General features: G+C 36.1%; 1 protein-coding gene across 2 annotated transcripts in view; it reads left to right on the top strand.

Annotated features, from left to right (window-relative positions):
- Window positions 1-13,806, top strand: part of LOC150077146 (uncharacterized) — a 102,434-nt gene that overhangs the window by 33,838 nt on the left and 54,790 nt on the right. For both annotated transcript variants that reach the window (XM_090386138.1, XM_090386136.1), the window contains exon 2: window positions 2,353-2,403. In XM_090386138.1, the coding sequence (XP_090242264.1) occupies window positions 2,353-2,403 (51 nt within the window). The remainder of the gene's footprint in view (window positions 1-2,352; window positions 2,404-13,806) is intronic.

The raw sequence follows: 13,806 nt of genomic DNA on the forward strand, positions 1-13,806 counted from the left end.
TGGTGAGGTTCTATATAAGGTGATAATGGCAGATGAGATGTGGCTTCATCATTTTCAACCCAGAGAATAAGTAACAAAGCTCTGTTTGGAAGTCTATGTTATCACCAACATGGAAAAAAAAAAAAGTTTTAGCTTCTGCAGGAAAGTTTGTGGTCATCTCTTTTTTTGAGATTCAAGGAATAGTTTTCCAGCATGTTGTGCCATGTCATGTGACTGTTACAGGACTTTATTACAGAACTGTACTGCACACTTTGCAGGATAACATTTGTTGCAAACAACCACAACTGCACACAGGCAGGTAGATGCTGCATAACGTCAATGCAAGACTTCACATTGTTCATATTGTCATTGAATACTTATCCAGCATTAATGTTAAATGTGTTCCTCATCCATCTTATAGTCTTGACCTTGCAGCCTGCAGTTTTTTTTTTTTTTTATATCCAAAGTTAAAGAAGTTACAAGGAAAACATTTAGAGTTGTCAGAAGTTGTAAAGACAACAGAGGCAATTCTCAAGAGCATGTCAAAAAATGGTTTCCACCATGTTTTTGAAGAATGGCAGAAATCTTGAAGTAAGTGCATTCCATCAAATGGAGACTAATTTGAAAAGGACCATCAAAATACGGATGAATAATAAAGGTATGTTGTGAAAAAAAAAGTTATGATCGTCCTTTATTGAAAAGCCCTCCTACATGATCAGATCATGTATGTGATCTGATCATCTTTAGCCATTCTGGTTTTTTGTAATGGTGAAATAGCAGTGATGGCATTCACTGATGAAGTGGCAGGAACATACCATGATATGCCTGCCAAGCATTAAAATTGAATATGAGGGAGTGGGAAATTTCGTGGCCAAAATATTAAGATTATGTTCATATGAGCAACTAGCTGCAGCACTTTTTATTTTTAATTGATTTTAATTTATTTCTAGCTTAAGTAATATATTTTTGCATTTTAATGATGTTAATGTTTGGAGTTAATGATTTTTCACTCTCAGTGCTATACTATGTTCAGCTTGAAAGAAGCTCTTATGAAGGTATGCTAAAAGCTTACCGAGATGATCTGGTACTTTCAAAGTTAGCTTGATTTAATACAATTAAATGAAACATAATGGAATAAAGGAAGATTTCGTCTGTGGGGACTCTGTCTCATCAGGAATCACAAGCCACTGGCATCCAAGAAAATCTACCATAAGCCCTATTTGAAAGGCTGTAACCCTCCTATACAAATCACTATCATAGTAATTAACCAGTGAAGATAAAAGAAGAGCTTTGGCACTGATTACCCCTCTGTCTGGACAGTGCCCTCCTAATGAAAAATTTATTCAGAAAAGTGATCAGCTACTTGTAATAAATGACTAAACATGAATCTTATATTTACTAGTGTAGCAGAAAATTGCTCTGGGGTGGGGAGGAACTGTATTAAAATATAATTTTGCTCAGAAATAGACCTGGATATTCAAAAATAACCAGCAGGAGAGTAAATACTACTGAAAATCAAGTTTCATTGTAAAAGAATGAAGTTTGATGCTGGAAGGAAAGGGCCTGAGCTCTGGCAGACAATCCTTTATTCCATTATATATATTTTTAACTGTATTCCATTGTTTATATTTTTGCATTTTAGCTCACAAATCCAGCTGTCTGAGAGTACAAGTTGTAAACGAGATGTCTGTGGCAAGCTTTGGTGTATTTTCATAGGTGCATCTGAAAGGATTTCTTTCAGTCTCAATGTAGCATATTCAGTATAGTATTTAGTACAGCATATTTTGTTCCCTTTTGCTTACATGTTTTAAATACTTTCATTTGAATTTTAAAAAATCTGTTTCTCTTTTACAATTTAATTGGCCTGAATTATTTCTTATGAGCTGTTGCCTAAAATAAATGTTTTGTTGTTTAGACAGTTATATATAGTGCTAGTACTATAACACTTTTTTTTTTAATTAAAACATGCATATGTTAATCTGGTCCTATCTTAAAAATTTCAGAGCTGAAATGCAAGTCTTTACACAACAAACTGGTTTAGTAGTACTGCTACTTCACTAGGATCACATCTGTAATTTTGTTTGTAATGGTTTTGCTGCTTAAGTGTAGTTCTTTGATTATCCATGGACACAAAATGTTTGTGATTCATTCTTCACTATTAACTTACCTCAGTGACACTTTTTTTCATGACATAAAGATATTAGAGGCATGAATAAAATATTAATTTCTAAAATTTTTTTGGAGGGAATTATGATCAGATCATATCTATGAGTAGTAGCGAGAAATTTTTATAGTTCTTAATTGTACTGAATGTTAATGCAGTTCTAATAGTAAAAATTGTTTTAAATAATGTTTTAATTATTTTATTTTCAGAATGAAGCAAATGTATTTGATAATGGTATGTTCTTTATTGATGGGCCAGAAGTAAGTATAAGCTAGATACTATATGTATAATAGATACTGTGTTACAATTATACACAGGCCTCAACAAATTTGTTCAAGGTCATGGTGCTACTGCTAGAAGTGAACCATCAGATGGGGGCATTCTAAAAAAAAAGTCTTCTGGAACAGCTATTATGCAATAAACACAAGTTATGCGATGAGGTGAAAGTATCGGTCTATCATAATATCAGGCTATAATAAGGAGGTAAAATATCAGGCTATCAGTGTTTACATTTCTTTGTAGCATTAAATTCATATAATGTCAATTTCAAAGTAACTAGGATCAGTCTTTGGTTGCAAACAGTCCTTTGATAATTAGATTGTGAAAATTTAAAGCATTTAAGCACGAGGTTAACTTTTATCTATATATGTTAAATTAATTATAAATGATATATTAATTATTACCAGCATGCTGAATCAACACAAATCAGAAATGCACAGGAGATATTAAATTACTGAGTCACTTCCCAAGTTAGTATTAGTAAGGCCAGAACAGGCAAGGGTGAGAGATTTTTTTCTGCATTAGCAAAAGCCTGGCCCACTATAAAGAATGGCTGTGATTGAAGAGTATCTTAACCAAAGCTTCATATTATAAACAGTAGAATGCTTTCGTGAATGAAGTCTGAGTATTTATTTATATTTCCTCTGATCTCAATTACCATGCAAAATATGTACTTCAGAAAATAAAAGCTATGACCTATAAAATTATTAAGATTACCAGGAGTACTTTTGGTGTAAAGAAATCTTCCATTAAATTATACTACTCTTGTATATTTATACCAATTGTGTGTTATGCAGCTGGGGCCTGGGGATACAGAATCGGTAACTCCCTTGTTCAAAAATATCTTACCCAAGCACAAAGATTCTTTCTTCTTGCTGTAAGTAGAGCTTGTCGAACTGTCTCTACAGCTGCTCTCCAGGTCCTCAGTCATCGACTGCCAATCCAATATGAAGTAATGTTACACTATCTTTTATATTGTAGAAGAAAAAAATGTTCCTGCGATTGTAAAAGGTATAACATATAATACTGACTTGCAAGAAAATGTAGACATTAAAAGAATGAGAAATGAATGTTGTAGAGCATGGTCCACCTCTACTTTGGGTAGGGAGACCTTTAAGTTTTTTCCCGAGGTTGTTGATTACGACAAGAAAATGGACTGGTTCAATCCTGGTTTACACGCTACGTTTTTATATACCGGTCATGGAAGTCTTAACTTTAAATTGTTCTCACTAGGATTCAGTAACACTCCTCTCTGTAGTTGTGGTGCTCAAGAAACTGTTGAGCACCTCATCTTTCATTGTCCTCTGTACGACAATTTAAGACTAGACTTTCAACTTGTCACAAATGTATTTGACTGCTCCGAACTGCCAAGAATCGTTAACTGTTCTGAATATTACACTGCCTTCTCCACCTATGCAGAGAAACTGTTTAAACGGAGGAAAAGAATTCTTGCTCCTGAGCTTCAGTAAAATGCTAGACTGTTTCTTTGGATTACTCTTACCTGATGTATTGATCAGTCTGCTGGACTCCGAAGCGCAGTATTTATTTATGTACCATCATTGTATATAGTCTTTTATGTACCATCACTGTAAATAGTCTTTTCATGTATAATTAATCATTGTACTTTTCATGTATAATAAATCATTATAAATTGTACACAATGTATAGATTACCTTCAGCGGCGAATAGGGGAAACCCTGGAGCCCGCCAAAAAAAATAATAAAATACTTTGAATACTTTGAATTTCCTCTGATCAGTTAAGAGATAGTTTGCTGTATTGATGTAGAATAAGAAACTAATTACAAAATGCTCTCATGGTAATTTTATAAATAAATATATCGTAATGAAAGCAAGATGTGATTCCAGTAAGATTTGTTCTGTAAAATAATGCTCTTGAATAGTTTAGTATCCATGTTAAGAGTCATCATATTGTTCATTTTTCAAAAGTCATGCCAATTCTTGCAAGGTTCAAATTGTCATGAAAAGAAATGAAAAGAAACAGTTATGAAAAGAAATGGTAGTTGAACATCACAGTCCTTAGACTGATCTGTAAAATACTGATTGCTAAAGTAATATCTTAGTAACCACGGCAACTGTTTGTTGAGGCCTGATTATATACATATATATATATTTTTGAATATATTCAAATAAATAATATAAATATAAATAATGTAAAATAATATATATCCTTTTGAATATATTTTAAAAAAATTTTGTTCTGATTTTATTATGTTCAATATGCTTTGACCATCCAAATTTTTTTTTTTTTTTTTTTTTCCACTCCAACATTTGAAATGTGGCTATAGCATTCATCAAACTGGCTAATTTCAGCCAGTTTGATGAATGCTCCTCTTTGGGTCATTGATCAGAATTTGTATGCTGTGAAAATTATAAATTTTTGAAATCATCCATTTTCTGTGTAATTGTGATGTAAACTGAAATTCAGTGATTCAAATACAGTAATGCCCCGACTTACGCGAACTCAGAGTTATGCGGTTCTTAATTTTTTCGTTTGGCAACACTGCTGCCCACTATCTTCAAGGTCATTTTTCATATGCTATTGATATACGGTGCGACGGTGGAGAGTGAAAGCGAAAGATGAACAAAATTCAACTTTGCTGCCGCATGAGCTGCAAACATATACAAGAATTTGTATTCCAACTGTCATATTTATATGTGTGCGTTTGAATTTGCGCTTAACTTTTGTCGGAAATTACATCGTTTTCACGAATAAAAAAACTTTCCAGGCTTTAAGGTTTCCAAAGACCGATTGACATGATGGTCGGCGAGAATGCAGCTGGTGACTGCAAGTTAAAACCTCTCTTAATTTATTGCTCCGAAAACCCAAGAGTTTTAAAAAATATATCTAAAATTAGCTTACCAGTGATTTGGAAGTCAAATCATAAAGCTTGGATAACAGCTTCCGTTTTTGAGAACTGGTTTGGTAACCACTTCATACCCAAAGTCAAACATTATTGCAAGTCTAAACAGATTCCATTTAAATTGATCCTTCTTATTAACAATGCACCCGGTCACCCTCCTGCCACCCTAATTAATTTCGACCGACATGTGAAAGTTGTGTTTTTGCCTCCAAACACAACCAGCTTGCTTCAACCGATGGACCTGGGAGTCATCAAAACATTCAAGGCCTACTACACGAGGCGTTCGTTTGCACGTCTGAATGAAGCTATGAGACAAAATAGTGAGATATCTGTTAAATACTTTTGGAAACAATTCAATGTTTTAGATGCCGTAAGAATCATTGAAGAATCTTGGGATGAAATTCACAAAAAAACATTGAATGGTGTCTGGAAGAAACTTTGTCCATTTTTTTTCAAAAACGAGATGAAAACAATGCCAGAAATTGATCATGTCGCTCATATGATAGAAGAAGTTGTTTATCTTGCCAGGCAATTAGATTTGGAAGTCAATGGTGATGATGTCAACGAGCTGTTGGATTCACATAGTGAGAAGCTGACAATGAATGAGCTCATAGAGATGCGTGAGCAAAACGTCACTGAATTATCCGACACTTCAGACCCAGTTCTACCAGAAAAGCACATGACAATTGCAAGCTTGACAGAAGGTCTCAGCTCAATTGAAAAGGGCTTAAAAATTTTAGAAAATATAGACTCCAACGAAGAACGCGTTATAGCTACAAAGCAAGGAATAAAAAATTTATTAGCTTGCTACGAAGAAATTCTGTGTGAAAAAAAGAAGGGGCTGTGTCGTCAGATGAATTTGTTAGATTTTATGAAGCCATCGACATCGAAATAACTTTTTTACGTAACTCATTTATTTTTTTAATACATAATTTGTATTAATATGTATAAAGAACTGCAATTTTATTAAATATTTTTCTTTTAAACTAGTGTTTTTGTTAGTCCTTGGTCCCAATTAAACAATATTTATATGTAATTTATATGCAAAGTTGTACCCCGACTTACGCAAATTCGACTTAAGCGATTTTCGTCGGACCCACCTATCGCGTAACTTCAGGGTATTACTGTACTAGGAAATTCTGAAATGCACAAAAGAAGGGATACACAGAAAAGAATATTTGTAGTGATGACAAAAGAAGAGATACACAGAAAATACATTTGTAATTGTTGCTCAAATTCAGTGCATCTTGAAGTTGAAGGAGAGCATTTTTGCCAAAAATGCTCTCCTTCGACTGACCAAAAGGCACTTCCATTTGAAATGTGATATGGTGAGTACTGGTGCGTTTCAAGTCAACAAGAAGATGTGAGATTGGTTTACTTAGTTGTCTATACTTGAAACATGTGAGATTGGTTTACTTAGTTGTCTATATGAATTATGGCCAAAAGACATTTTCAAACCTGGTAAACAAGACTGGAAACCCACAGCAGGATACATAGAAAACCTGACCAATAGTTGTGATATGTTAGCCAAAGAAAGGCTTAATTTTTGCAAATTACAGTGTCTGGAGACTAAGCACCTGCGAGGTGATCTGATTGAGGTGTATAAAGCCTTGAATGGTTTGAGCATGCTCAATGCTGATGGGATTCTTCTCAGAATAATCACCTGAGAGGGCATAAATTCAAATTGAGGAAAGACTGTTGTAGGATAGATGTGTGGAAGTTTGCCTTTAGCCAGTGGGCGATTGATTTCTGGAACAAACTTCCATCTGTCGTAGAAGTTGATAGCTTAAACAGATTCAAGGCAGAACTAGACAAACATTTGGAGTGGGTGGATGAGTGAAGTGAGAAGGGGATGTGTGGGTTTTTTTTTTTTTTTTTTTGGCTGATGCTATATAACTTGTTTTCTTGCATTATGTGCCCATGCTAATGTAAAGGAGTCTCATCTTAATATTTTCACTGAAAGAGAGAGACTCTGGAAACCAAAAGAATGTTATTTAGGGTGGATAGGTGTAATTTTTATAGGCAACTGCAATGGAATGAATATAATGCTTTATGAAGTAAGTGATCTGGAACTGTTCTGCAAAATGTGGTATCGTTGTTTAAAAGAAAGTTCCCCTGACATGTGTCGGTGTGATGGAGAAAATTGTTGGCATAGTTGTTTCTCAAACAGTCCCACAATTGTTCTGTCTGATTGCTGTACAGTGATTGGGAAAGGCATAGAAAGTGGATAACTTAATCTTCAAGCTTTTTAAGTCACCTGTGGACTGGAGTTGTTGGGACTGGAAGACACTCTTTTCTAGCAGAGAAGAAAACCTCTATCTTGGGATTTCAAACATTCAGGATGGCTATCAAGGCAAGGTTTATACAGCCACTCCATGGCTCACATAATGCTTGATTTATGGAAATTCGACTTTACGTAAGTTTTTGCCAGCCGATGCAAACTTAAAAAAATCATGGAAACTGGTTTTGCATCCCGTAGGAATAAATGGAGGTATCGTGAAAATATCATAATATGAACCCATAACACGTTGTTTTTTGATAACTCATTCCAAGACCTTGGAAGTTGAAATTTTCGATATATAACTAAGCTATTTATCTCTCTAAAAGGTCATTTTTATAATGGAAATTGCACTACGCTTTCATCGTTATCATATGTTCCATTATAAGAATCAGTTTTGAATGCCTTTGTGATATTTTTCTAAAACACATTTCTGGAAGTCACTACCATAAAACAATAAAAACAATTTGAACTTTTCGGTTTATTGGGCTTTTCTGTTATCGAAATCTATTTATAAACGGGTAGTAAACTCGATCTTAATGCATTTGCGATATAACCGATAACTGGAATTGCGTGGATTTTTACATTACTATGGTGAAATGTGTTTCTCTTTCACGAAATCTTCAATCATATAAAAAACATAAATAACTTTTCAGAATCTTCTCTTCATTCCTATTTACTTATTACAATGGTGAAGGGTAGGGGACCAATGGAAAGTGCAAGTGCTGGCAGTGCTAGGAAATGAAACAAATTTGATTTAGAAATGAAGATGAAAATGATTAAGAAGTATGAAACCGAACAAAGTTTGTCATCTGTTGCACGGAATTAGGTCTCACTGCTTCAACAGTGAGATGTTAAAGGATCAAACGCATGTTAAAGGATCAACGCATTTAAGATCAACAGTGACCACAAAACAGCATTCAGGTGCTATATCAAAAATGGAAAAGCTATTAATAATATGGATGGAAAATCAGATTCAGAAGCAAATGCCCCTGAGTCCAATGGCCATTCAAGCAAAAGCAAGAAGTATTTATGAAGATATTAAGGATAAGTATGGTGAACCCCAAGCCAAGTTCATGGCAAGGAATGGGTGGTTTAATAGGTTCAAGCATTGCACTGGTTCCCAAAACATTAAAGTATGCGGTGAAATCGCCAATGCCGATTCTGCAGCTGCACAGAAATTGTGATATGTTAGAAAAAACCCCTTCTAAATCTCCACAGCCCTCAACTTTCACAGCAGCAGAAGTTGAGGACTGTGGAGATTTAGAAAGGGTTGTCAGCTGGAGTTAATTCTGCTTATCAGCTAGATAGTTAATTCTGGCAACGATGCTTGAAAGGTAAAACTTGCTAAAAATTATGCCTGTCTCCTCCCTTTTTTTGTAATTTTATAATTTTGAAATTTTGGTAATTTTGTACACTTTTGTAATTTTTCCTGCGTATGAGATAAAAAAAAAAATAATTTAATAAATAATTCTATTTACATGTTCGCCAAACATTTCTTTTTTGCTTCAATCAAATTTGCGAGTACTGCTTAAGCATTTAGGGAAATTCCGACTTACGTAAAATTCTGACCTAGCATTAGTAAAGGCATATGATGTAAGAAAGCAAGCTTATACAGCATTGGACAAAAAATCCTTCCCATTTTACCCATCCATTTGCCAAAATGTTTGTTTAGTTCTGCCTTGAATTTATTTAAGCTGTCAACTTCTACAATGACAGATGGAAGTTTGTTCCAGCAATCAACCGCCAGCTGGCTAAAAGCAAATTTCCACACATCTATTCTACAGCTGTCTTTCCTTAATTTGAATATACGTTCCCTCAGGTGATTAATCTGGGCAAAGGAAGAATCCCATCAGCATTGAGCTTGCTCAAACCATTCAAGGCCTTATACACCTCAGTCAGATCACCTCGCAGGTGACTAGTCTACAGACACTGTAATTTTCAAAACTTAACCTTCCTTCGTAAGAGCAACCCTTTGTTTCATTCACTAATCTTGTTGCCCTTCTCTGTACTCATTCCAGCAGCTCTACATCCTTCTTAAATGAGGCCTCCATACCTGTATACAGTACTCAAGATGTGACCTGACCATTGCCTTATACAAGGGGATATTCACCTCCTTATCTCTGCTAGAAAAATTCTTGTATATCATTAACAAGACACCATGAGCTACTCTTGCAGACCATCTGCACTGCTCAGAAAACTTCATATCTAACTGCACAATTACCCCCAGTTCCCTTTGGTTCTCTACCACCGTCAGTGTAGTACCACACAGTTGATACGTTACTGTTATTCTTTTCTAGATCCTGTTGCAGTAGCGTACCATCATTAGTTTCATTAATAACCCTGCAAACCTTCGTGTCATCTGCAAACTTGGACATTAAGCCTCAATATCATTAATAAATACAGAAAACAACAATGGATTAAACACTCAACCCTGTGGGACTCCAATCATAACATTAGTCCATGAAGAGCAGTGTCCATTGATTACCATTCTCTGTCTTCTCCCACACAACCATCCCTTTATCCATAGCAGCAATGCCACACTGCTCCAATTTGTGCAGCAGTCTTCCACATGGAACGGTATCAAAAGCGTATCTAAGATCCAAATATATGATATCAAAATTATTCTTTGCATCCAGTTCCTTTGTGACCACATCATAGTATCCAATCAAATTGGTCAGACAAGATTTCCCCTTAACAAACCCATGTTGTGTCTGAGCTATAACTGAAGTCTTGTCTAGATGATTGTGCAGTGTAATCTTAATCAGTGCCTCCATTAATTTCCCTGAAACAGAAGTTAAACTAATAGGCCCGTGATTATTTGTGTCACCCTTTGATCCTACTCTATGAATTGGGGTCACATCTGCACATCTCCAGTCCATGGGTACCTCCTCTGAGTCCAAGGAAGCTATCATAATTATGGCTAAGGGTTTGATTACTTCCTTTGCTGCCTACTTTAATATAATTGGATAGATCCCATCTACCCCAGGTGCCTTTTCTTATGTTTATCTTAAACAATTTCTTCTCCACTTTGCTCTCAGTTATTACAAAATCATCTAGCTCACTGCCAGAATTAAATTCACCTCTGCAATTCCCCTCCCTGAATCTACTTTCATGTGTGAAAGTAGATGCAAAATACTCGTTTAGTTTGTTAGCTACCTGAGCAGGATCTTCAACAGTTGAACGATCGATATCAAGTGGACCAATCTGATTCATTCCCTTCCTTCTAGAGTTTACATAAGTAAAGAACTCGCTGTTTTTTTTTAGCATCATTTGCCAAAGATTTCTCGTAATCTGCCTTCGCCTGCCTAACCTCCTTTGTGACTTGGTTACAGACCAGCTTATATCTATCATAGGCTTCTGTGTCACCTGTTAATTTATATGTATCCCATGCATTTTTCTTCTCTGCCACATGTCTCATTAGTTCATCTGACATTCATTTGGGTCTAAACCTTGAACAATATTTCTTAGTTGGTATGAAAAGCCTAGTAGCTTCCAAGATTAATTCTTTGAATGCTTTCCATTTTGAATTTGCTTTTGGTAACATCATCAGTTGGTCCCACCATATAGAATTTAAAAACTGTCTCAGACCACCGTAGTCACCTTTACAAAAGCAAAAACCCATCCCTTTACCCCTGATGCTAGTTACCTCTTTGAGTAAATCCCACTTCAGCACACTGTGATCCCTGCCACCTAGTGGTTCCTTTATCTGCAGATTCTTAATGCACGAAGAATCACTACTGATAATCAGATCAAGAGTATTACTCCCTCTAGTTGCCTCCCAAACATGCTGCTGTAGAAAATAATCATCCAGTAATTCCACAAAAGCCTTGCTAGTGTGTGTGACCAACCCAGAAATTCCAGTCAATTTCTGGGAAATTAAAATCTCCCATTATAAGACAATCAGATTTACTGGCCCACTCTATTTTCCTGTACAGTTTTTTTATTATACTCATCAGAGTCGATGGGCCTATAACACACTTCTACTCAACACTCCACTGTCCAGCGATGTTGACTGGCTGCACTTCCTTGGATTTTATGTGTGTGTCTTAGCTAATAGCATAATCCCTCCTCCCTTCCTGTCCTGTCTATCCTTCCTGTACACATTGTACTCCCCAAATTCCAGTTCTGTATTCCTTATATCTGTGTGACACCACATCTCTGATATCCCAACAATATCTGCCTTTGATGTTTTGACCAACACCTCAAATTCATCAAATTTATTTACCAAAAATCCTAGCATTGGTGTGCACGCAATTATACATGCACCTGTTCCTATTCTTAGCTACCCTAACACAGCCCGTGTAGTTACTTGTTCCGCAATGACTCCCAGCAGTCTCTGAAATCACCGAACCTTGTTTTCTAGTCTCCTGCTCATTCCAATAGAAGCAGTGCAAGAATCACTTTCACCTCTGCTTGTGGCTACTGTTAATCTATTAGTCCGTGTATCCCCCCTCAAGATAGCAGTGTCCGACTCGCCTAACACTGCCTCGATAGCCTCAGCAAATATTCTTGCACCCTTTCTATTTAAGTGTATCCCATCCCTGCAGAAGCAGTCTCTCCTGTTAACAAGCACAGACCAGGCTAAGAAAAATTCTACCTCTGTTGTAAAAATCAAGGATAAGATTAAGGAGTTTTTAGGGAAACTGCCTTTGAAAAAAATACCAGCAGCTGAACTACAACTTCTTAGCTCCAACTCTGTAGAAAGTTTTTCCAGGCACCACTACATAATCATGGTAAATTATCTTCTACTACATATCAACCAGCAAATCAAGGTAAAAAACTAGTCTTTTATTGTTTAACTTTATTTTGCTGTTTCTTATGTATATAATATAAGATTAAATAATATGTATGTTGTAAAAATGGTTTCGAAATATAAATTAAAAACCTTTCATTTTAACAGACATTTGGCATTAACGTGCCCCTCCCCCATTAGTCCGCACAATAGATGGCTTTGTGTACATGTTTGAACATGTACACTGACTTTTGGTGGAAAATATATATTAGTTATATCACACAGTCGATTAGTTACTGTGACTTTCCAGGCGTGTGCATTTTTCTTCAAATATTTCTCTCTCATTGACCTATCATAGGCCTTTGAGGAAATGGTGGCATGATTGTGAATGCAAAATGCTGCAATTGGCAGAGTTAACAGACTTTCAGCATGGATTGATAATAGGGGTGCCATGTAAGCACTCTGTCTGTATGTGACATTTCAATGGGACTGAAGATCCCTAAGTTGATGATTGGTGATGTGATCTGCAAATGGAGTGGACTGGTGATGGTCACAAAATGACCCAAAAAACCTCTGAAGATAACTGAACATGACAGGAGAATTCTGCAAAGAATTGTCTACTGGGAACACAGGCCCCTCACGGAGATGATTAAGACACATATCAGCCCCAGTACATAGTGTACGGTGTTACCATGCCATAGCATAGCTGTGCTATGGAGCGATGAGTCACGGTATATGGTTTACCAGTCTGACAGTTATGTTTGAAGAAAGCTATAAGCTGGACTCTACTATCCCAACAATGAAATTTGACGGAGGCAGCATGATGCTCTGGTTACTTTTCGTGGTTTGGCCTCAGATGACTGATTGTTTTGGACAACCATGAATTCTGAGGTTCTATCTAGACATCCTGGACGGTGATGTTACCTACATTGTGGCAGTGTTGGGAAGGCTCATGCGTGCCTGTATCAGCAGGACAATACTTCACATCGTACTGCTTACATTGTGACAGACTGGTTTGAGGATATGAGTGTTAAAAAGTTGGACTGGCCAACCTAAAGCCTTAACATAAATCCTATAGCAAAAAACCTCTGAGATGAATTGGTTCATTGGTTCATCGGGTGCATACGAGGAGAGACTGTTTTTTGGACAGAGTTGAAGTGGTTGTTGCTTTGAAGGCCCAGTGGTAGAAAATATGAGAGCATTTACAAAAAAAAAAAAAAAAAAAAGTTGGAGAGCATTCCACAGAGATTATAAGCTATTAAAGGTTTTAGCACATGATATTAGTTTTATTGTAAACGTAGGTTATTTATAGATATGCAGGTATCCAGGTATTACTTTTAGGGCAGTGTAGTTCCTGTATGTGAACTCAAACACATTTGATGAATGAAAAGCAATGTTTTATTTCTGTAGCCTTCAAACGTTGTGCAGGTATGCCTTTTATATATGTCCATGAATCCTCTCCATCCCATTCTTTCATCCCTTGAGATGA

The sequence above is a fragment of the Mastigoproctus giganteus genome, chromosome 12 (assembly GCF_048544385.1).
Source record: "Mastigoproctus giganteus isolate SK-2022 chromosome 12, ASM4854438v1, whole genome shotgun sequence".
In the NCBI taxonomy this organism is placed as follows: Eukaryota; Metazoa; Arthropoda; class Arachnida; order Uropygi; family Thelyphonidae; genus Mastigoproctus; species Mastigoproctus giganteus.